This window comes from Ascidia mentula, chromosome 1 (genome assembly GCF_947561715.1).
Source record: "Ascidia mentula chromosome 1, kaAscMent1.1, whole genome shotgun sequence".
Classification (NCBI taxonomy): Eukaryota; Metazoa; Chordata; class Ascidiacea; order Phlebobranchia; family Ascidiidae; genus Ascidia; species Ascidia mentula.
The window spans coordinates 24086715-24106545 of record NC_138566.1 but is presented as its reverse complement, the minus strand read 5'-3'; the positions used below and the strand labels follow the sequence as shown (position 1 = coordinate 24106545).

At 38.6% G+C, this 19831-nt stretch overlaps 3 protein-coding genes across 3 annotated transcripts; 1 reads left to right on the top strand and 2 right to left on the bottom strand.

Moving 5' to 3' along the window:
- Positions 1-547: 547 nt before the first annotated feature.
- Positions 548-2075, bottom strand: LOC145890258 (uncharacterized). Its single transcript, XM_082981280.1, has 4 exons — positions 2064-2075; positions 1874-2021; positions 1404-1483; positions 548-784 (listed from the first exon to the last, which is right to left on the bottom strand). The coding sequence occupies exons 1-4, from the start codon at positions 2073-2075 to the stop codon at positions 548-550; spliced, it is 477 nt and encodes a 158-aa protein (XP_082837406.1).
- Positions 2076-2766: 691 nt separating this feature from the next.
- On the top strand, positions 2767-4714 carry LOC145890248 (uncharacterized). The gene is made up of 5 exons (XM_082981271.1): positions 2767-2820; positions 2999-3146; positions 3507-3586; positions 4208-4353; positions 4711-4714. Exons 1-5 carry the CDS (start codon positions 2767-2769, stop codon positions 4712-4714), a joined length of 432 nt encoding a protein of 143 aa, XP_082837397.1.
- Positions 4715-6959: 2245 nt separating this feature from the next.
- Positions 6960-19694, bottom strand: LOC145912930 (ATP-binding cassette sub-family C member 4-like). The gene is made up of 30 exons (XM_083000384.1): positions 19543-19694; positions 18630-18740; positions 18200-18320; positions 17792-18001; positions 17436-17525; positions 16911-17074; positions 16406-16531; positions 15706-15844; positions 15363-15473; positions 15135-15260; positions 14733-14831; positions 14266-14457; positions 13660-13872; positions 13379-13447; positions 12984-13089; positions 12842-12915; positions 12391-12563; positions 12083-12198; positions 11660-11806; positions 11517-11596; positions 11037-11187; positions 10844-10963; positions 10216-10433; positions 9723-9917; positions 9011-9169; positions 8514-8603; positions 8104-8276; positions 7736-7841; positions 7416-7550; positions 6960-7359 (listed from the first exon to the last, which is right to left on the bottom strand). The coding sequence occupies exons 1-30, from the start codon at positions 19611-19613 to the stop codon at positions 7339-7341; spliced, it is 3906 nt and encodes a 1301-aa protein (XP_082856510.1). The 5' UTR covers positions 19614-19694; the 3' UTR covers positions 6960-7338.
- Between the last annotated feature and the right edge of the window lie 137 nt (positions 19695-19831).

Here is a 19831-nt window from a genome sequence, read left to right as displayed (position 1 = left end):
ACAAATAATACGCAGAGCGTTGCAAATTACTGAAAACATATCGTTTCTTTGTAGCTTGGAGTATTTGTATTTTGTCGGAAATAACCAGGATTTCAGTTTCTTGCTTGTGTCGTTCTCACATCAACAACTTTACGTGTGAAAACTGAATTTGTTGCAATAATTTTCACAGATGGTCTTTTTCCTGTGTAGTGTTGACCGTGGACGACACCAGGATTGTATGAGGATTTTTACCTTAAACTCGCTTGAATGTGTGAGGAATGTATTGAGTATGAAATGGGTTAAAAAGTTTGTCGACTGGTTATAATGAAACTGACTGCTATCCATTGAAAATACTGACTCCAAACATGTGCTGGTAATAATCAAAACGAAATCAAGTTCACAAAACGTTTTGACTTCAATATTTATAAAGGTTTTATCGAAATTGTACCACATTGAATAGAAAGTTGTATGCTTTTTGTTTCTTGTGCGAAGTAGGTGTATTTTTATATCATGCACTAACTTTGTAACGATCGCACAAACAAGGGCAACTAGATTAAGTAAGTTGCCATTACCAACAAACATAACACAACAAGCCAATGGCGATTCCTGTTAGCACAATGATGAATTGAACTTCTTTTTTGATTTGGTTAAAGATGTACGAGTTGTCCAGAAACTCTTTAACATTCTCCCCGCCTTTGTTCCTGTGTGGGAACGGTGTATCCGGTATTGGTTTGTCGAGGAAATTGCAGAGTGGTTCCCATCCTTCCATCAGTTTAAAGTAAAAGGTTTTGTCCTCGGGAGCCGCCTACAACATGAAACTTTTTAATATCGTGAAACTTGTAGCATATAAACAATGGTCGGATTTGAATATGTTAGCAGCCGCTTCTCTCACTATCACCATGCTGTGTGGTAAGCGCTACAAGACTCGATGTGAAACATTGGTCTACACATACTGAAACAACTGTAAGTTCGGGTAGGTCAGTAAATTACAAGACCCGGTTCGCACCGCTGAATCCAACCACAACCACAACTGTTCTCGCCAACTACCTTACGTCAATGTTTGCTACAGTGTTTATTTACTCTGTGGACTTTCGGACTCCACACTTCCGAAAAGTACTTTGGTGTTTGGAAAGTTTTAGTGCAAAAACAGTAAGGTGATCTCATGACTTCTCGCAAATCTATGAATGTTGATTGTTGTTACGGAAGCAGATTTTAGCGAATTTGAAAATATTGGCCAATTTACAGCGGAGTTAGTACTACATGTTAGAAGCTTTAAACACAAAACAAACAATTAGGTTTCATTCGAATCTAAAAAAGGCGCGAATTGTACCGATAAAAAAGTTTAGCAACCGCAGAAGTTCTCTATTCTTGTATTTTACAGGAGACGTTGTGATTTTGCGCGTGGGAAAAAGAAACAAACATACCTCCCTCACTCGAGCGTTGTGTTGCCTGTATGCTTTCTTGGTAACCATAAGGTTCCGTGGCACTCCAAGCTGAACTGTCACTTCAAACAATTGAAAATTATGATTATATAAGTCATAGGTTCCCAACCTTCTTTCTCCAATTTAACCCCTGGCTGCATTTGAAGACTTAATTGACCCCTATGTTTTGACATACTAATTTTGCAACGTTTTGAAATACATAAGCGAACGAAATTGTATCGAACCTAAAAGCACTACAGAGAAGCTAAAAAATAATGTAACAATAACTAACCAAAAACTGCATGGAGTACATTGTTCACACAATTTTTCCTTAAGAAAAAGTCAAATTTTCCCCTTTATGTGTCACGATAATCGCGAAAGCAAATCAACTACTTTTTCATATATTTGGGATTCTCAGGAAGAAGTAGTTGCGTATATTTAGCATTATCTTAAATATAGGACCGTATAATTACATCCGTCTGTAAGAAAGGCATTTAATTTTCTTCCGGTCGGGGATACGATGAAGACAAATTTCAAAATAAAGCCTTGAGCTATGGCAGCCAACTGCTTCTCCCAACTTTTTGCATATTCCTCCGGACTGCTTCGCTCCATATGAATAATCTGTAGAGATATGGAATATACAATCATATAAAACGTACATACCAGCTGCGGCATTGTGGGAGGAAATCCACTGGGCGTTTCCGGATGCAAAGGTGGGAAACAGAAATTATAAAGTAAACGCACATATTTTTTTAATTTATGGGATACGAAATCGCTAAACTGTAATCATGTAATGCATTTTGGCATAATATGGAGCCATTTTGAATGTGAAGTCAAAGCTAGTATGCTGTTAATCATGTCTACTCTGCACGGAGATTTGTCGGTTTAATATTGACAATGTTAAAATGCATTACAGCGCTCAGACTAAAAATTTTCAAACATGCAAAATATAATGCATTGGACACACATACCACCAGAAGGTTTTCGAGTCAAGCGCCCTTGGTTTAAGTATCTCCAAAATTACCGTATGCCGTACGATTGCATCAAGTTGCACTAGGGAGTGACGTACACTCAATTACAAGGTCAACGGTGTTTTTATTGGAAATCTAAAATATCAAAGTTGTACCGCTTGTACGAACATATGTCGAGTAAATAATAGCCACCCCTTGGCAATGAGTTCATATGATGTTCTGATTGACACATGTTTACATGGTGTAACTGGTGGGAGCGTAACATCAAGCTGTTTGGATTAACAAGGTCTAAAATATAAACATATCTTGATTGGATGAAAGATTACAAATACCGCAAAATAAGGAAGTTGGAACGTCATTGAGCGGGGATTGTCACTCGGCTACTAATGTTAGATATGGCTTTCAACTGTCTGTCTTGCGGTTCTATTTCCCATGTTTATTTTGATCAAGTCAGTCTAAACTTTCAAAACCAATTGATCAAAAATGTGTGCAAATGTCAGATAAAGTGGGCATTACTCACGGAAGGGTCGCAACCGGTCAAATTTTATGCGGCTTCTTATAACCAACCCTGTCACCAAAAATTGAAAAATTATGTTTTGTGTGATTGTGGATTCCATATCTTTACAGATTATTCATATGGAGCGAAGCAGTCAGGCGGAATACGCAAAAAGTTGGGAGAAGCAGTTGGCTTCCATGACTCAGGACTTGGTTTTAAACTTCATCGTCATCGTATCTCCGACCGGGAGAAAATTAAAAGCCTTTCTTAGGGACGGAAGTAAATATACGCTCCTATATTTAAGATGATGCTAAATATACGCAACCGATAAGTAGTTGATTTGCTTTCGAGATTATCGTGACACATCATCAACTATATCATCGATTTCCAACAAGGTAAATTCGAAGTAGTGCTTTTAAGTTCGATACAATTCGTTCGCATATGTATTTCAAAACCTTTTAAAATTAGTATGGTAATACATAGGGGTCAATTCAGTTTTCAAAAGCAACCAGGGGTTAAACTGGAGAACGAAGGTTGGGAACCTATAAACTGTATAATCATACGCTTTTCTGTTTTCTGTATAATTAACATAATCGCAGAAATACATTTTAGATTTATTTAATTTTCAATTGTTTGAAGTGACAGTTCAGCTTGGAGTGCCACGGAACCTTATGGCTACCAAGAAAGCATACAGGCAACACAACGCTCGAGTGAAGGAGGTATGTTTGTTTCTTTTTCCCACGCGCAAAATCACAACGTCTCCTGTAAAATACAAGAATAGAGTACTTCTGCGGTTGCCAAACTTTTTTATCGGTACTATTCGCGCCTTTTTTAGATTCAAATGAAACCTAATTGTTTGTTTTGTGTTTAAAGCTTCTAACATGTAGTACTAACTCCGCTGTAAATTGGCCAATATTTTCAAATTCGCTAAAAACTGCTTCCGTAACATCAACCAACATTCATACATTTACGTTGAGTCATAAGATCACAAGTTATTGTTTTTGTACTAAAACTTTCCAAACACCAAAGTACTTTTCGGAAATGTGGAGTCCTAAAGTCAACAGAGTAAATAAACACTGTGGCAAACATTGACGTAAGGTAGTTGGCGAAAACAGCTGTGGTTGTGGTTGGATTCAGCGGTGCGAACCGGTTCTTGTAATTTAATGGCCTACCCGAACTTACAGTTGTTTCAGTATGTGCAGACCGATGTTTCACATCAAGTCTTGTAGCGCTTACTACACAGCATGCTGATAGTGAGAGAACCGGCTGCTAATATATTCAAATTCGACCATTGTTTATATGCTACAAGTTTCACGATATCACAAAGTTCCATGTTGTAGGCGGCTCCCAAGGACAAAACCCTTTACTTTAAACTGACGGAAGGATGGGAACCACTCTGCAAGTTCCTCGACAAACCAATACCGGATACAATGTTCCCACACAGGAACAATGGCGGGGAGAATGTTAAAGAGTTTCTGGACAACTCGTACATCTTCAACCAAATCAAAAAAGAAGTTCAATTCATCATTGTGCTAACGGGAATCGTCATTGGCTTGTTGTGTTATGTTTTTTGGTAATGGCAACTTTCTCAATCTAGTTGCCCTTGTTTCTGCGATCGTTACAAAGTTAGTGCATGTTATAAAAATTAATTCAATGTGGTACAATTTTGATAAAACCTTAATAAATATTGAAGCCAAAATGTTTTGTGAACTTGATTTTGATTTGATTATTACCAGCACATGTTTGGAGTCAGTATTTTCAATGGATAGCAGTCATCTTCATTATAACCAGTCGACAAACTTTTTAACCCGTTTCATACTCAATACATTCCTCACACATTCAGGTGAGTTTAAAGTAAAAATCCTCATACAATCCTGGTGTCGTTCACGGTCAACACTACACAGGAAAAAGACCATCTGTGAAAATTATTGCAACAAATTCAGTTTTCACACGTAAGGTTGTTGATTTCCGACAAAATACAAATACTCCAAGCTACAAAGGAACGTTGGCAGTAATTGGCAAAGCTCTGCGTATTATTAGTGTGAGCCCAACGACGGGGCTTAGACACTATAAGAAAACACCAGAGAAAAAGTGTTTTTTAATCTTGCTGCATTTAAATACAGTATTTTGCGTATTTGTTTGTAGTAACCTTGGCAGGAAAGCAAACTTCCATCACTCGAAGGAAGTTTTCTCAGACTTTCGGGTAAAACTGCAGTAACTTCCAACAAAAAAATAATAATATTCTTTCAACGATTGTGGTCAACTGCATGTTGAAGCATTTGCGATAAAAAATCGTTTATCCTGACGACAGACTGCAGAAATTTCTGTTTACTGGAGATTTTTTTTAATACGAAGATATTCTATAACAGACCATATTGAAACCAGAATATTCCAGTTTCAAGTCTACCAGACATATAGTTTTTGTCTTTTTTGTTAATTTTTTTGCTAAAAAGTTGAGTTTTGTGTTCATTTATCACGCATCGCAACCCGCTTAAGAATCTCCATCAGTAACTGCCTCGACATGGAGTTCATTGAATTGAATTGTAGACAATATAGATGTACCTCATCAATACAAGTTTCTGCTAAACCAATTTGGCTACTCACGAATGCTGGCGTTTATATAATTAATTTGATTAACGCACATTTTTAGAGAAGAGCACAAGAAGAGATATATTCGTAAAAACATCAATTGTTTTCCAACAGTTTACACCTGATTGACGAGCACAACACAAATTGATCATATTTTATGTAGAATGAAATTGCAACTTTTCTACAATAATTCCATTTTAGGTGATTTTAGGTTTTGGACAATCACTACCTTGAGAACTCCATGGTTATGGCTCTTTTGCAGCTCACAATATTGATTTTGGCTCTTTTTGCACATATCATGACCTTATCATTGAAAAGCAACAGAGAATATTACAGGATTTCATGAGTTTCAAGCTTGATTTGATTTAGCTTGGATCACAATTACAATATGGAAAGTACAGCGTTTTGCCCATTAAAAAAAGATTTTAATGATTGATATCAACCAACAATTACTATTGGACTGACTCTGGTAAATCTAGTTGCCCTGCCCCTTGCCACAGACTCAATGACAGCAGTTTTTCCTACAGGTTGTACAGCAGGGCAGTCTTTTGGAGGAGGTACGTATGGCACGTCAATGGTAAAAGGAGTTATGGTCCCCTCAGCCTGTGACAAAGGTGCTTCTATTTACATAAACTGAACGTTGGTTCCACGCACACGTTTTATCAACTTATCACAAAGCAATTTGGTATTGCAAATTTGGTTTTGTTGCCTTGACCATATCAGGATTTCTTATTGTTACATGTTTGGCCATCAGTAAAGGCTTATGCGATACATTAACCCTGCATGTATATACGGTTTGACCGCAAATATCACAGAGCAAAACGCTTCAAACAAGTTAGGAAGTTAACACCCTTTTTCGACGGTTTCAGTTGTAGGGCGTTATTTAAAACGTCTACACAAAATATTAACACTGCCGTGTATCTGACTCCTGATAAAAAGGCTACTATCTAAACCAAAGTTAATCTGTCAGTTTAATGCATAAAGATGCCACGTAAACACAACATAACATACGAGAAATGTGACGTCAGATACACAGTCATGGGGTTCGTGACCTATTTATCCCGTGCAAGCAGTATATTAAACACATAAAAACGTTCGGAATTGTTTGTTTCGCAAGTTCAGTAATATATTGAACTTTATTGCGGTTCGCCGAAAACGTTTCAACATCAATGGAAATTTACAACTTCAATTATTATTGTCTGGAGTCGGTTAAACGGCATTTGGATGCTCACGCATGTTTATTATACTCAAAACCTCGCCAGGAGATTAGGAAAAACGGCAATGACAAAAAATGTGCATTTCTCCTTTTTTAATAAACGTGCTTGCCATTTGTATGGAAAGATATGTTTCCGTGTTGAAATGTTTTTATACATAAAACAAACGTAGTGAGAAGTAGACAGTTAAAAAGATCGATGTAAGTCATGGCTGCAGTCATTAGACCTATTAAATAGAAAAAGTGGCACTGTCTGCAGCTCACTATAAAAAAAAACATTATTGGCTCTATTGCTTATATAAGACAAATTTATTTCGCTAAATAGCAGCTCCACTGTCTGAATAAAAGCAACGTAAGCAAAAGGTGGAAATCGTTTTTGATTATAGGGTCAGAATGAGTGGGTTTCCGAAATCGTTTAATCGGAATACATAATGTTGCTTCGGCAGTTTGTTGATCACAATACGAGTACGTGTTTTGTTGTAGTGTATGTCTATACTATAGAGTATGCCTTGTTACGGTGACCTTAGCATCACAAAAATTGTATGGTCAGCTCCATTGTATTTAGTCACGGTGTAACAAACGCAAATTTTGCAAGTCAAGTTTGCAGCCGTTTGCAAGCCAATCACTGTCATGAGCTTTTCCTCGACACTTTAACAGTGTATTTCAAATCTAACGACGTCCGCGAAACGCCTGCGAACAAGAATCATTAGTTTGAAAAACGTTAGAAAATCTGTTGTTAAACTGACCTCGGCCGCCGCTTCATACAAAACTTTGCTCTCTGAGTTTCCAACCGCGTTTACCATCACACTGAATTCACTAATGCCATCCTGTAGTAAAGTGTGAGGTTGGTCGAATTCCGCAACCTTCCCACCCTTTAACACCTGAGTACGTTGGACGCAAAAATATCGGAAGCATTAGGATCCGAATCTGTAAATTCTGTGTAGTCTTGAAGTATACCATTTTTAATTCTGCTGTATGGTTTCTTTTTATTGTTTGGAGGCTAAAGGCCAGTTGGCTAATAATAATTTGTGTTTTGCTGTAAGCAAGTACGATTACACATACTTACCAGAACACGATCGGAATCGATGATGGAGTTGATTCTGTGGGCAACGGTGATCACTGTGCAATCCTGAAATGCCTCTCGTATCGTTTCTTGTATCAGTTTGTCGGTTCTGGGTGGAATAGAAATATAATATTGTCAAAGTAATTTAAGTTCAGTTACCATTTTTGAGATCCCCGAAAGGGTTATGTTGCAATTATTACCGGTTTTACTACGTTTGGTATAAAGTCATGTTTTTCAGTATTCATGTTCAAGAATTTAGTTCTTCGCTCAACGAAACTATTACAAACTTGTTGATCAAATCAATTTCGAGTTGCAGTGATCTTCATGTAAATTTGAACTGTATTTATCCTAAATTCAAATACAATATTTACCTCACGTCGACATTCGCCGTCGCTTCATCGATCGCCAGGATTTTATTCTTCCTTAAAATCGCCCTCGCCAGACAAATAAGCTGGCGTTCCCCGACACTAAAGTTTGAACCGGATTCCGCCAACTCCATTTCCAGCTTCTGGGGGAACGACTCGATCGTCTCCTTCATCTGAACCTGTTGTAATTTTGTACGGTCAAGTTCTTAACTTCCATGCTGTTATCTCAACCAGTAATGAAAGTAAACAAAATACATGAACGATGGAATTTTCACGAATAAATAAACCATTGTGTTTTCGTATACTCGGTGAGACTTCTTTAATAAGTGAGTAAATTTATTGACTTAAAATTTCTCGCAACTATTTTAGATGCAACATCCGGCGTAATGGACCGTTCCGCTTACTTGCACACTTACCCGTTTCAACGCCGACCAAAGTTCCTCGTCACTGTAGTTCGAGAAAGGATCCAAATTGTTTCTCAACGTTCCAGCGAAAAGAATGGGATCCTACGAAAGACCAGTTGCTTACTTTAAACTTAAAAGTAAGCTTGAAAGTAAAAAGTGAGCGTCGGATTTGTTATTCATACACCACGTTTATAACGAAAAAAAAGCACGACTTCTATTTGAGAAGAAACGAAACGGTGTTAAAATAACACATGGAGCCCTGATAACAAATGGGATCATGTAGAAGACAATTTACTTACGTTAACTCAGGTTTGTTCTTAAATGAGCAATGAGGTCCCTATCAGGCCAGTTGAACCCTAATTAACGGTTAACCCTGAGAGGGTTAAAACAAAACGCATGAGCTTTACATAGCACCACATATAGTAATCAAGTGACCACTATAAGGCAGGTAACAAAGGACAAAATCACTAAAGTTAAGGATACATAATGGCTGAACTCTCCTATCTAACCTGTGGTATTGCGGATATGGAGGATCGCAAAGTGGTCAAACCGATCTCAGAAACATCCACGTTGTCGATCAACAACTTCCCGGAGCTCAGGTTGTTCAGTCGGAAAAGGCAGGAGAGAAGAGAACTTTTTCCTGCTCCCGTGCGTCCGACGATCCCGATCTAAAGGAAGAGTCGGTTTGTAAAATATGGAGGATGCTACCCCTGGGATTATCTCAAACCACTTGTTAATGAAAGCTGGCGGTTTTGGTTGTTTCGATTGCAAAAGACTTTAAAAACTGTAAACAGAAACACAAACTCCATAGCCTGGTGTACAGTTCATTGCTCTATAACTCGGGGCACTTTTACGGGTCGCAAATAATTCGCCATTGTCCCACAAAACAACAATTAATTGTAATACTTGGCAATCTACGCCTCCTGACACATCCACTGGGTACATATAAAGTTTTTCAGCCGTTTCAGTTAAACCACTTCAAAAAAATATATAAAGATGACTGTGAAACACGAAGGGTAGCGGAAAAATTATTCAATTAAATCAGGTGGCGAGCGAAAAAGTTTGGGAAGCTCTTCCTTGAGCAAAATTGGGTCTTGATGACGTCATAATTAAATAAAGCGCAAGGAAACAAATGTTTTTAGATTTTTGACGGATTTTATTTATTAATTTAATTGTTTGACCACACCGGGATTCGAACCCAGGATATTTTGGCGTTATCACCTTTTCGCCTGGCCTGAACTCGACTGAGATTTCTTTAAGAACGTTAATTCCGCCCTCATAATAAGCGAAGAAGACTTTCTCAAACTGGATTCTGCCTTGAGTCGGCCATCCAGATGGAAGTTGTGCGTTTTCCATGAGATACGGAGGTTCTTTAGGGAGCTTGTAGTATTCCTGGATTCGTTCAACCGACGTCATCTGATTCAGAAACAATTATTATTGTTAACAAACATAACCAAAACACTACCTTATCGAAACAGAATGCAAACTTCATTTGTTACGACCGTTTTTTAATTTTGGGATAGTACATTGCATTTTGGGGATGCCTTTTGTTGATTTTTTGGGGAAGCGTGTTTCTAATTTACGCAAACCGGTTCAATAATACTTCAAAAAAGGAAAATGTAAATTGTTTGTACGCTAGAGCATTAGAGTAAGTCAGACGTACAGAAAAGAACGAGGCAGGTAATAATCGTAATACCAGAAGCTTCGATGTTACCTGGTTTTCAACTTCAGTACTTAGCTGCACACCCCACTGGAACATCGCTACCAACTGCAGTGTATAACTCAGAGTCAGACCGATCTGACTGGCGTTAACATTCGTATAAGTGATGGTGATGACAGAGAGGAAAGTTACAAAACCCAGGAATACTGTACTGAGAAAATCCAGACGAAAACCAAACCAACGGTGACCGGAAATAAAAGTGAACCAAGCAGCTGAAAAGTAGCAAAGAATTCTTCATCACAAATTGTAAACATACGTACTTTTTGCCTCTATACTGCTGTGGTAAATATGTTAATCAAAGTCCAGCAATATTCTTGTTTTTTGTCTCGGGCATTTTGAAGTTTATCGGCACCAACCCTTAGGTGACAAATTATCATAACTGAAGCCTACTTTTTTATTTATTTAATTTAAATTTTGTTTAACGCTATTGTGGGGCGCAGTTGGTCCAGGGCCCAGTGAACATTGTTTGGATTTCAATTGCAACGGCCTACAAGCTCTTGTGCTCTTCTCAAGAAAACCACGGCTTTATTGCATCGTTATCTTAAATAAACATTTTGTCAGGGATTTAATCATACTATGCTTTTTCATCAGATAATGCAATAAATTTTAAACTACATTTTACCGCTGTGTGAATCCTGAAGTTCGTGAAAATTCTTCTCAAACTTGTCTTGCATTTTGAACGCACGAACCGTTGTCAATCCGTGGAGTGTGGATGAAAGATGTGAAAACACCGGACTTCTATCTTTAAATTTGACCAGGTTCAAATAACTCTTATAAAATTAACTTGGTGAACACTCAACCCAATTTTGACTCACTTCTGCCTTCGATGCGTTTTATGTCACGTGACGTCTTGATGTAATATTGGCGCAACCACGCGAGGTAGATCACAATAGGAATAATGGGTATTATGACGAAATAATTGATCACAACCGCCACGATGACGATGGAAATCACATGACCAAGAATCTGAAGGCAAAATATTTGGTTTGTTGTTACGTTAATAGCAAACCAAATTCTTCCACTAATGTCCATACGCATTTGGCCAGCAATATTTTGCGAAAGTTCTGTGGTTGTGTCGGCGAATTCGAAGCAAAAGACGATGAAACAAGTAATGTTCTGCATTCCTAAATCAGGTATTTGCGATATACCGTATTACACCAATTAGTTATTTTTTATTCGGTTATTAGCGGCCAACCAAATTCTGAATATGATTGCATTCATTGGAAGTGGATTATAAAAATTTAAAAAATTGGCCACAAACCAGTGACCAACGAACAAAAATATGCAATATTTACCCAAACAAAATCACCCAAGACCCAAGTCATCAGTTCGTCCACCTGACCCAGGTCCTTTGAAAATCGGTTCAAAATCCTTCCTGGTTACAAATCCTCGCATTAACTCAATCCACCATCCGTCACAGAACACTAAACAAACTCACCGACCGGGTTGGTGTCGAAAAATCGTATGGGAGCTTCGAGGACCGATCTGAGCATCTTGTCGTGCATTTGCTTGCCGGCCATCACCAAGTGGTGATTTTGTATGGCTGCGCGCATTATCGAAGTAACGATGTAACCGAATGTGAGACCTGCGTTAAAATTGTTGACGAGCAACACATTTCACTTTAGTTTTACAACAAAAATCACTTCCAAAATTAGCTTCAGACAGTGCACATTGTTTCAACCAATCAGATGTCATCACTGCTTCTGATAGTTTACCAGAAAAGTTCCCCACCGAAATTTTGCAAGGCGGTCTATGGTGGTAGGTTACAGACAGTTAATAAAAATATATGGGTCGCAGATCAAATACGGTTGTTAACGGCACGGAGCGTCGTGTAGGTAAACAAAAGCTGCTATGCACAAACCTGCAAAAACGTATATGTAGTTTGAGCTGTCAAAGTTGACGGCGGTAAGCGCTGTGGTTGTTGTGAAGTTGTCGTTAGTTGCAACTGGAGCGTAGAATCGAGTGAAATCGGTCGTCCTGTTACAAAAATAAATTAATTGACCATAAAAAAGGTTGTTCCGGGTGGATAATGGATTTTCTAAACTATGCTCGTCATTCAACACTGAAAAACTCGTTACATCGTAGAGTGTGGCAAGTCAAAAGGTTGCGAAACACTATACTGTAGCCATATTAACGTACACATTGCCAGGAAACGCTTCTTAAACTCACCACGAGGCCAACCACCAGTCACTAGCCACAAAAAGTCCTTGGTTGATCGGAATCATGAGAATCACCAGAAGCAGAGTAAGTTTATTGTGGGATAAATACTCCCAATATGACCTCCATCCGATGCTCCCCAAGGATTTTTCCTCTTCCTTCTTAACAGCTGTCACGTACTCAGCCTGCGAGGGAAGGCAAGATTAAGCCTAACTTGTTTCTTTTTCACTAGTGAACCTACTGTGCAAGCCAAATGCACGGTTCAACACAAACTTAAAAAAAAGAATATCGCAGGTCAACGACCAGTGCGTTAATGCACATCCCAAATATTATATGCAATAAAGGCAGTTCAACAGAGATTAGTAAGCTGGTTTCATTCCATACTACGTTGTTTTAACACAATTAAAGTTATCAATAAAGTTCAATCCATGCTGTTTAAACGCGAGCCAAAAAACAATTGAACCTCTGGTTCTTGTGATCTTGAGCCAGTACGTTTCGCCAAAGCTGCGCGGGATGACGGTGACTCAGCGGTATTTTCTGCAACGGTAATACGAGTTAAAACGGATGCAATTAGGTGCACAAACAGTTCATCCATAACGTTTAACCTCCTGATTTCGTGCGGTCATTTTCCTCGTCCCGCTTGAGCAATTCTGTGAAGTCCGTTCCGCTTGCTTGCAGCTCCTCGTATGTGCCCGAGTCTGCAACGTTTCCCTGTCACCGTAACAACTTTTACGCTATTGGGAACTGTGCGTAATTATAAGCTTTGTGCAAAAACTTTCATTGAAACGACGCACTTTGTACATTGTAGCAAAAAAAAACGTTAAAGGGTTAAGATAATAAAAAACTTTATAAAACCACCTCCCTCAGCACTATTTAAATTATTACGAACTGAGCAAAAATGCAAGCAAAACCTTTCACTAAAACGACGCACTTTGTACATTTTAGCCAAAAAAACGTTTAGGATTGAAAATAATTGGCAAAAAAAACGTTGTAAAATCACCTTCTTCAGCACTATGATGTTATTCACATCCTTTAGAAATGCAAGTTGGTGGGTTACCAGTACTCTGATCTGTAATATGAAGGTAGTTTTTAATAAAACGGATTAGCATTTGTTGCAAACAGTCTGTTGTGTAAATGGAAACACAACATAGAAACTTAACTTTAAGGAAAAAAATTTTAATGTTGTTATTTGTGTGTTAAATTTGCCACAGTTTTGTGTATAAACCCAACATCAATGCACAACTTAAAGCATCGTTGTTTAAATATTTCAATCTACATCACCTTGTCCTTTAGAAGGCCACAAATGCACTCATAGAATATGTAGTTGGCGACCGTTCCATCCACGGCACTCAATGGATCGTCAAGTAATATGATGTCGGTGTTGGAACGGTAAGCTGCCCTTGCAAGGTTAACCCTCGCCTTTTGACCTCCGCTCAAGGTCACGCCACGCTCACCAACCAGAGTCTCATCGCCGTTTTCCAGAGCCTCCAAATCCTGTGAAAACGTTATGCCAAATTTGTGGAAGATGGCAACGTCCATGGTTTAGTATTGGGAATTGCTCTGTATACGGATTGGTTAACTCAATGGTTTCCAACCTTAAGCTCCTTTATATGCCCTGGTCATTTTTTTGCCTTGTGCTTTCTCGATAATGCATTGCTGTATGGAGGGCACAAAATTTTAATTATGATTAAAATCCCTCAGAAATAAGTAAATTGAACTAATTCTATTATAAGCTGCTGTATTTCATTGTTTAATCACCATGGTAATATTTTTCCTAATTGTAACTTGTGTTAAGGCGCAACACGGCAAAAGTAACATGAGGTTGCGCAACATGGCGCAACAACAACATGCATGGTGTCGTCACAATGCGCCTCGCGATGTACCCACCTTGCGTAGGGCGCACGCATCAATGACTGCGTGATAACGAACTGGGTCGAACTCCTCGCCGAAGAGAACGTTCTGCTTGAATGTCCCAGAGAAAACCCACGGTATCTGACCGACGTAAGCAACGCGTCCGTTAACATTTATTTGTCCCGATCTTGCAGGCAACTCTTTCAGGATTGCATTCAAAAGTGAAGACTGTGGACAAAGAAAGTTGCGTCGTTTAGATTTACTCTCGTATGTGCAGTTATCCCGGTATGCAGTTGTAGCCATGCGATAACCTTAACCACCGCACAGCTTGATATGTGGGATTTTTTCTATGTGTCAGAGCTACATAAAGGTAACCTAAAAACACAGCAATCGTTTTGCCTTAGCATTTAACATATATTAGGACTTTTACTGGGAGCGGCAAAATTAGGTTAAAATCAGTATGATATCAACGGGTGCTGTTAACTAATTACGCTGTATCTTACCTTGCCGCATCCTACTGGTCCAATTACTGCCAGCAGATCTGAATCCTTGACTGTGAGGCTGATATCGTTCAATGCGATTCCCCCACTTTCAGTGTCGTCCTTAAATAAAATTCAATGTTATTTCGTGTGTTGAAGGTCAGGTGCCCACTACTCCAATGATTTTCATCGTCAGTTTGGTGCATATTATCTTTTTGGTGCACATTAACTTTTAGGTGCACATTTTGGTGCACATTTTGGTGCACATTGTCTATCGCGTGCCAAACTGTTGCAACAAAGGTTGATTGAACGTTTTTAAATGCAACACTACGCACAAAAAGGAGCACACTTGAACATATATTTTCTTAACTTTCCAGTGAAAACCATCCCGCGTGCCATTTTTCAACTATGAAATCTACATCTTACTTTTCCATTAAAGGCCAAATTAACGTCCTCCCATGTTCCCGTGTAATCCGTGAAGTTAACGGAGGGTAGATCAGCCTTCGCTTCTTCTTCTTCAGCTTGGGACAACTCCTCCAAAAGCAGGAAAGTCTTCAACAAACATATTAGAATTAAAGCAATATGGAGCAAATATACGGAATATGTATTGAGATGGTTTCTTCCACGTTTTAGCGAGACAACAGGGTCATTTACCTCGATCCTTTGGAAACTGATACGAGCCTTGGAAAGATATTCCACAGCAAAACCAACCATCAAGATTACCCCGTAACGCACGAATCCGAACCATGCGATCACTGTAAACACCTGCCGACAATTTACTGAATTAAGGAAAGACATCAGTTGGTTAGTTTTGTTTTACTTTCGACGGATGCAGGTAAGCGGTTTTTTTAAGCCACAAAATCAGAGTTAAACTTTCAAATACAAGTAAAAGAACACAAAAACAAACAACAAACAAATCAGGTATCGTCAATGTAGCTGGTGGCTGACGACGGCCTTCCAGTTACGATTGGCTTAAAACAATTGAAACAGCACTTACAATGGATGAGGTCAAGCGGCCTCCAAGCACGACGAACACGGTAAGAGCAACGAATGTGAATAATTTGACTGCAATGTACATCATCGCTATGTTGAAAGCACGTATATGGGACGATTTAAGGATCTGACCGATTTCTTTCCTGCGTGAAAACAGCAATGAAAAAGTGTTTTAAGTAAGAAATAATCGACATAGAACTGACGATGCTTATTTCAGCGAAAAATAATTGTCTTGGGTAAGAAAGTCGGCTAATTTTAGCCTACGGAAATAAACGCTTCAATGCTGCTTGTGGTGTAAAGCATAAGAGGTGGAAATCGGAAATCGTAATTAATTGGAAAATCGATTGAACAGAATATGAAAGGAATGTCAGAATTAGTTACAGTCGAAATAACATTGATTTTTATCAATCGGTCGACCTTCTTACAAAAGCGATTGCATGTCCCAATTAATGCATAAAGAGGGTTATTGATGGGTTTTTGGCGCAAAAAGAACAGGTTTTATCATGTGTGATTTAACAGTTGCCTCACTTATAGATTCAACGGTTATAATAGATTCTATTAATAAAAATACACTATTTACAAGTCCAACCATATACCAAATCGAACAAAGCTGTATATATTCTAATGCATTTTGTTCAAATCGCCTGAATTTCAAGAACGCCCAATTTTATTTTTCATAAATGAGTTTAAAAATAACTTTTTACTTCCGGGTATCTGAGATGAGACGCTTGTACGGTTCATCCCACGCGAACATCTTCACCACTCTCATCCCGGATACGATTTCGTTCATGAGTCGGATTCGGCTGTCGGTAAAAAGGGCCGTTTTCGACCTGTTGGTTGGATAAGAAGAACGGTTGAATGTTAATTTGAAACAAGTAAGAGCCAGGGTTGCCAGCAAAGTACAACCTAAATTACGGTGGACTGAAAATAATTACGATTTTCATTGAATATTGGGAATCGATATTTTTTTTTTTAATTTTGTAACGTAATTGCATATGATAAACTTTTTGATGTATAAATGTCAAAGAAATCATGTTGACAAAAAACTGAAAAGACTTGCCTTTAACACTGTTTGATCAAAAACATGTCAATAAAAGGAACGGCTGTGACTTTAATACCTCAAAAATGTTAAAAATGGACGCCTTGGCACAAATGTCAAAATCTTATAAATAATGGCCATATGGCAATCCTACGTTTGCAAACACTTACCTGATCCGAGCATAGAATCGGCCGAATACGGCTTGAGAAAACATACTGCAAAGCATGACGGCCAGAACCACGAGCGAACTAATACCCAGGTAAGTCCAGAGATATACCATCACCACCACTACTAGCACGGGTCCAAGCCAGGTGTAGTGCAGAAACTGGGGAAGCTTTGAAAACAGTAAAAGCTTGAAACTACAGGAACAGAAACCTTAAAAAGGACAGAGTGCTTACCATACCAAAAGTTATTCCAACGTTTACGTGTTTGTGAACTAAAAATTATTTTTGATTTAGTTTAATACATATAATAATCAGGTTTACAGGCTTCGCAGCCAAGGCATTGCAGTCTAGCTGGATCAGCCACTTTTTCCGACAAGTCGGAGCGAGATCTAAAAAAATCAAGCTCCTGGTGAGGTTTGAACTCAACTTGCCAGGTAACCTTCACATATACTTGAGGGGATCTTTACAACTATAATCAGACAACGCAATAATGTTTCATGCAATGGCATGATTGGCATAACAAAAACGTACAAGGTCAAACTGAATAACGTCGGTGGCACCAAGGTTTACTATTTGTCCTGTAGTTGTGCTTGCAAGCGACTTTTGGCTCAATCGGACTGTCTGAAAAAAAGAAATTTTAGTTGCGGGGACTAAAACACGAAATTAATTTTCCAGCAGTCACTGCGCGACAACACTTGCAGAATGCCAAATCCATTCACGTCCCTAATAATCGCCTTGCCAAATATGAATAAAACTAGTGCCATTACTTTGTTATGTAAATACAGTGTATAAGTTACATGGCCTTTTTATCGACATTTAATGGAATATGTTGGGCAATAAATACAGTGACGTTTTGCAGCAAAGCAAGTTCTCAAAGTCATGCCAACCTTCTTAAACATCAAGGCACATGTAGCGGTCCGAATTTGCCAGCCGACGATCTCACAGTTATAGAAATACACGTGATGCAGAAACACGACGATGACAGACAGAGCGGTGATGCCTGCAGCGCACCAGTAAGCTTGAGATAAACTGGCTTCGTTGTCGAAATAACGCAAAAGACGATCCAGGAGCAGAGGTATCGCCAAGCCTGTCATATCCTGGAAAAGAGAGAAGAATCGAAATGCTGTTCTATGGTAAATAAACTTTTCACGCACCAAAAAAAAACGTCACTTTGTCTTTGTACCAGTGTAACATTTCCAATGAGTCAATGAGTGTGCGTGGAAAACGCTTTAAAACGAAATCGCCAGCAATACACATTTAACAAAGACTTTTCTAGAATGAAGGCGCATTCTGACCTTGACAAGGGCTACGACGCCGTACACAGCCCATCGAGACGCGAAGGTCCGCCAAGCGGCTCGGGCCAGACTTGGCCTTTTTCCTTTTATCTTCTGGTTTCTCAGTTCGGTTTCCCAATTTCTGTAAAAAAAATGTTTTTCAGTCAACCAAAGAACTTCTGCCTCCAAAAGTATTGACTTCGCCCTGATTTTATGCGAGGTCGCTTCAAATGAATATTATCAAGGAATATACTTTTGGTTCGAACGTTTTAGCAACTGCGTTCAAAACTGCCGCGGAAGTGAACGGTAGATTCGGCCGTTGGCGTTGAAAAGCATGATGTTACGGTGCCCATGTATCAAAAATGGCACAAACAGTCTAAAGTGTCCGGAACGCCCAAGATCGTCAGTTCAATATTAGCTTCGTAGCAATGGAAACTAACAGATCATTTACCTCTCAAGTTCATCACTCAAGTGTTCTGAGGTGCTGGAGTCTTCAAGCTTGTACAGATCTTCCTCTTTTAAATCTTTCCGATTCCCATCACGAAATAAATCGTTCAACCACCTGAAAAAATGATTTTCGACGTTCGATTTTTACGAAAACCATAGGTTTGAATTACAACAATACAGTTGCCACGACTAGGGTACAACATTATATTACAGACGCTTGCCTGACAATAACCATAACACACAAGGTATTGCAGAACTTTATGGTCCAACATTAAGCGAAAGCTTACCGTTGAATTGCTTAGCTCATAATACGTGTCATTTGTCATAGCATGACACATGCTGTAACAAATCACCAGAAACCGTGCAACAATACCTTCCGTAATAAAACGAGTATGAACATGCAGTAATTCACCATTAGTTTGTAGGCCTATGTGTGTTGAATTACTCTTAACAATAGGTTTACCATTTTGTGCCCTTTTGAAAGATTTGTGATCATTTTGAAGAATATTTATTGTGCCATAAAACATAAATTTGCTCATTTTTAAAAAATGACTTTTTCGGATTTGTTTGCTTGTATTTTTTCATGTAAACGTTCTTTTTATCAAATTTTAATTGTTACTGTAGTGTACAATAGTAGAATGAAAAAAAAAACGAATAAATTGATGCGTACTTACGCCTTTTAAAGGTCACCATCCTAACGTAATTATAGCCTCCAGAACTGAGCAAAGCGACTAAAATAGTTTCGATTTTAATCAGTTCGGGCATAAAGAAAGCTGTGTACTTTTGATACAGGAGGTAGCCCAGCTTTTAACACACAGGAAAACAAAGCGAAAAAAATGGACGTGGAACATACAATGTTAACCTGGCGACAATGGCAGGATACAGGTGTAGGCTACAGTCAAGCTAGCATCACTTACCAGTAAGTAAACTTTGAAAAAATGTTCATCTTCCTTTCACGCTTCTGTTTGACTGTGACGTTGGCATACATCTTGTAGGTCTGATTTTCTCGTGTTATAATGTCACTATCTATAAACAATCTGCCAGAAGTTCAACACATACAGACCAGCAAACCGACTTCGGTCAGTGCAAATATAGGATTTTTTGTAGTTTACGCACCGACGAGCAACGCAAAAAAATACCCAGACAATGGTTCAACTTCGTCACATTTACAATGCATGTCTGGCTGCAACAAAAAAATTTAAACAG

Bases quoted from the DNA above. Each gene is read 5' to 3' on its own strand.
- LOC145912930 (XM_083000384.1), bottom strand. From the start codon at position 19,613: ATGTATGCCAACGTCACAGTCAAACAGAAGCGTGAAAGGAAGATGAAC. The intron at 13,090-13,378 runs GTGATTTTACAA...TTACGGTGACAG, and splicing joins ACATCATAGTGCTGAAGAAG to GGAAACGTTGCAGACTCGGG. The intron at 11,807-12,082 runs GTTTGTGCATAG...ATTTTAACGCAG, and splicing joins CTACATATACGTTTTTGCAG to GTCTCACATTCGGTTACATC.
- LOC145890258 (XM_082981280.1), bottom strand. The intron at 1,484-1,873 runs GTAATTATACGG...AATTGTTTGAAG, and splicing joins TGCCTTTCTTACAGACGGAT to TGACAGTTCAGCTTGGAGTG. The intron at 785-1,403 runs GTATGTTTGTTT...TTCATGTTGTAG, and splicing joins ACAACGCTCGAGTGAGGGAG to GCGGCTCCCGAGGACAAAAC.
- LOC145890248 (XM_082981271.1), top strand. From the start codon at position 2,767: ATGGCTTTCAACTGTCTGTCTTGCGGTTCTATTTCCCATGTTTATTTT. The intron at 2,821-2,998 runs GTCAGTCTAAAC...ATATCTTTACAG, and splicing joins CCCATGTTTATTTTGATCAA to ATTATTCATATGGAGCGAAG. The intron at 3,147-3,506 runs GTAAATATACGC...AATTGTTTGAAG, and splicing joins AGCCTTTCTTAGGGACGGAA to TGACAGTTCAGCTTGGAGTG.